The following is a 2,500-nucleotide window of genomic DNA, read 5'->3' as shown; positions in this document are numbered from 1 at the left end:
CACGCACGCACGCACGCAGAGCATCCTTTACCTCTTTGTAGTTATCTGAGAGATAGAGTCCGGAAGCTCTCTTGATGACATCATCCATTCCAACATAGTCCATGTCATTCAGTGGGTGCTTCCCTCCTTCCTCTCCCCTACTCTATCTCACAGTTAGCGGGTTAATAGTTAGTCCACAGAAGTCACACCCATTCATTGCACGTCAGAAGACTAAAAGCCAACTAGCCCCGCCATGTTCAGACGTAGTAATATAAACACATATGTGCCAGCGTCCTCCCTCTGTCCTCCATGTTCTGGCCTGTTCTCTCTCTCTCTGTCTCTCCTCTACTGTTCCTCTGTGGTTCTGCCTCCTGCCTCTCCCTCAGGGCTGTGAATGCACAATGGTCAGAGGTAAGGCCCCCTCAGAGCCCCCTACCTTACACCCTCAGGCCAGGGCGGCCCCACAGAGGGAGAGAGAGAGAGAGAGAGAGAGAGAGAGAGAGAGAGAGAGACTGTGGTGTTTTTTTCCGTTCTTGCACCTTGACGTGAGGACAGCAGCTGCTCTTGCCCAGTTTAGAAAGATCAACTTCAGCCTTGCTCCATGATGTGTGTGCAGGCAAGTGCCGGGCGGCGTGTTGTTGTTGTTACACACGCGCATGTGTGTGTGCGTGTGCGTACATACACTATCTTTTCACTGTGTATGCTCATTTGAATGAGAGATTTTTCCATCCAAAATGCCTAGAAGGGCTTATTTGGGAGCGTGCATGAATGTAAGTGTTTTGGCTGTGAAAGGGAGCAGTGGTGCAGTACATATTTGAGGGGGAATGTGAAGTGTTTGAGCCCGGGTCAGAGGGGGGTGGCGTGTTTCCTTCCTGCTAAGGTAAAAATAGAGCCCTGTCTGGACTCTGAAAACCAGCAGCCTGCCTGCATGCCTCTGGCCGCAAGCTGGCTGCTTAAAGTTCTGACACAACACAAAAGACCATTAGTTTGGCACTTGCGCGCGCACACACACACACACACACACGCGCACACGCACACGCACACGCACACGCACACGCACACGCACACGCACACGCACACACACACACACACACACACACACACACACACACTCAACCACAAACACAGAGCATTTGTCTTTTATCACTAATAGTTAGTTACATTTCCAAGCCCAGCTCAGCTCTGCTGCGTGTAATGATCTCATCTTTGTGAGCCTCTATCGACCAGGCCATGACTCATATATCTGTCATACTTCCCCACAATCCCCAGACAGAAAATCATATCCACACATTACTACATCACAGAAGCAACTAGGCACACATACGCACCATCAACTGCTCATTTCATGGTATAGGCCTAATTGAAAAAACTCATTCTCAGGTGCTATAACAGGTATCTACACTTTAACCACATAAAAACGGGAAAGCATCCGTGTCGTTTTAGATTTTTGGCTATTCAAAAAAAGCAGATATACAAGCTCACAGCACGTCACTTTGAACACTTTTGAACATTTTGGAAAGATTTGGAGTGTTTGAAAAATGTTTCTTGACACAAATCTTCTCTTCTGGGGTTCCCTGGCACAAAGCATTTTCAGATGGGGTGGGGATCCGCGGCCAAATATACAGTATATCAATTTTGGGGGGTTCTTGGCACGAAAAAGTTTGAGAACTTTACTGATTTAGAAGGCATTTGTAGAATCGGTCTTAATGGGTTAAACCTTATACTTCATAACACATCTGTGTCATTTTAGATTTGTTTTCTCTACATATAGAAACTATACCCATTTGTAATTGAATAGGCAGCGCTAAAATCTAAAATGACACCAAACCGAACTTGCAATCGTGGATAATATCATTCTCAATTGTCATTGTCGTTCCTTGTCTTAATGTTATACTGTAATTGCTTTGTTTCTCGTACTTATGTTATTCTGTATTGATAGCTATCACCAATTTTAACAACCGGCTCAGGGACTGCAGATGAAAATGAGCTATGACACATTTACATACTGTAGATAAATAAATAAACACTTGGCTGACCGGATTTCTCAACAAATAGCCCCAGAATAGGGATGCCAGGGTTCAAGTGGTTAAAGAGGCAGGTTATGTGAGCAAATACTCCATGATTTCCCTCTAAACTTTCTGTCAGCCTAAGTGGGGCTAATAAACTGGTCAATCCCTTCCTTTGAAACATAATGTAGAACTGTGGAGGGATCCATACAATAGGATGAAGCATACTTATAGACTCAGACATACTGTGATAGGAAGAGAGGGAACTCTTATGAGCAGATCAAACAGTTTGCCAAGGACAATGGAGTAAAAGAGAGAGAACACAAACTAAGTGATATTGATGAATATGCGTCACAGTATCTCATCTGTTCCTCTGCAGAGAGAGAGAGAGAGAGAGAGAGAGAGAGAGAGAGAGAGAGAGAGAGAGAGAGAGAGAGAGAGAGAGAGAGGGAGAGGGAGAGGGAGAGAGAGAGGGATGGCTAGCATTATGTGCTTCTAAATGGCAGCCTGAAACA

General features: G+C 45.2%; 1 protein-coding gene across 4 annotated transcripts in view; it reads right to left on the bottom strand.

Annotated features, from left to right (window-relative positions):
* schip1 (schwannomin interacting protein 1) overlaps positions 1-2,500 on the bottom strand; it is a 63,211-nt gene that overhangs the window by 19,494 nt on the left and 41,217 nt on the right. The window contains exon 1 of one of the 4 annotated variants that reach the window (XM_084065430.1): positions 32-319. The exons of the other annotated variants lie outside the window; for them this stretch is intronic. Within the exon in view, the coding sequence (XP_083921556.1) occupies positions 32-103 (72 nt within the window). The 5' untranslated portion in view covers positions 104-319. Of the gene's footprint in view, positions 1-31; positions 320-2,500 lie in introns of those variants that run through there. 4 annotated transcript variants of the gene reach the window in all.

The sequence above is a fragment of the Gymnoscopelus microlampas genome (assembly GCF_963454915.1).
Source record: "Gymnoscopelus microlampas genome assembly, chromosome: 8".
In the NCBI taxonomy this organism is placed as follows: Eukaryota; Metazoa; Chordata; class Actinopteri; order Myctophiformes; family Myctophidae; genus Gymnoscopelus; species Gymnoscopelus microlampas.
This window is presented reverse-complemented; position numbering and strand designations above follow the sequence as displayed.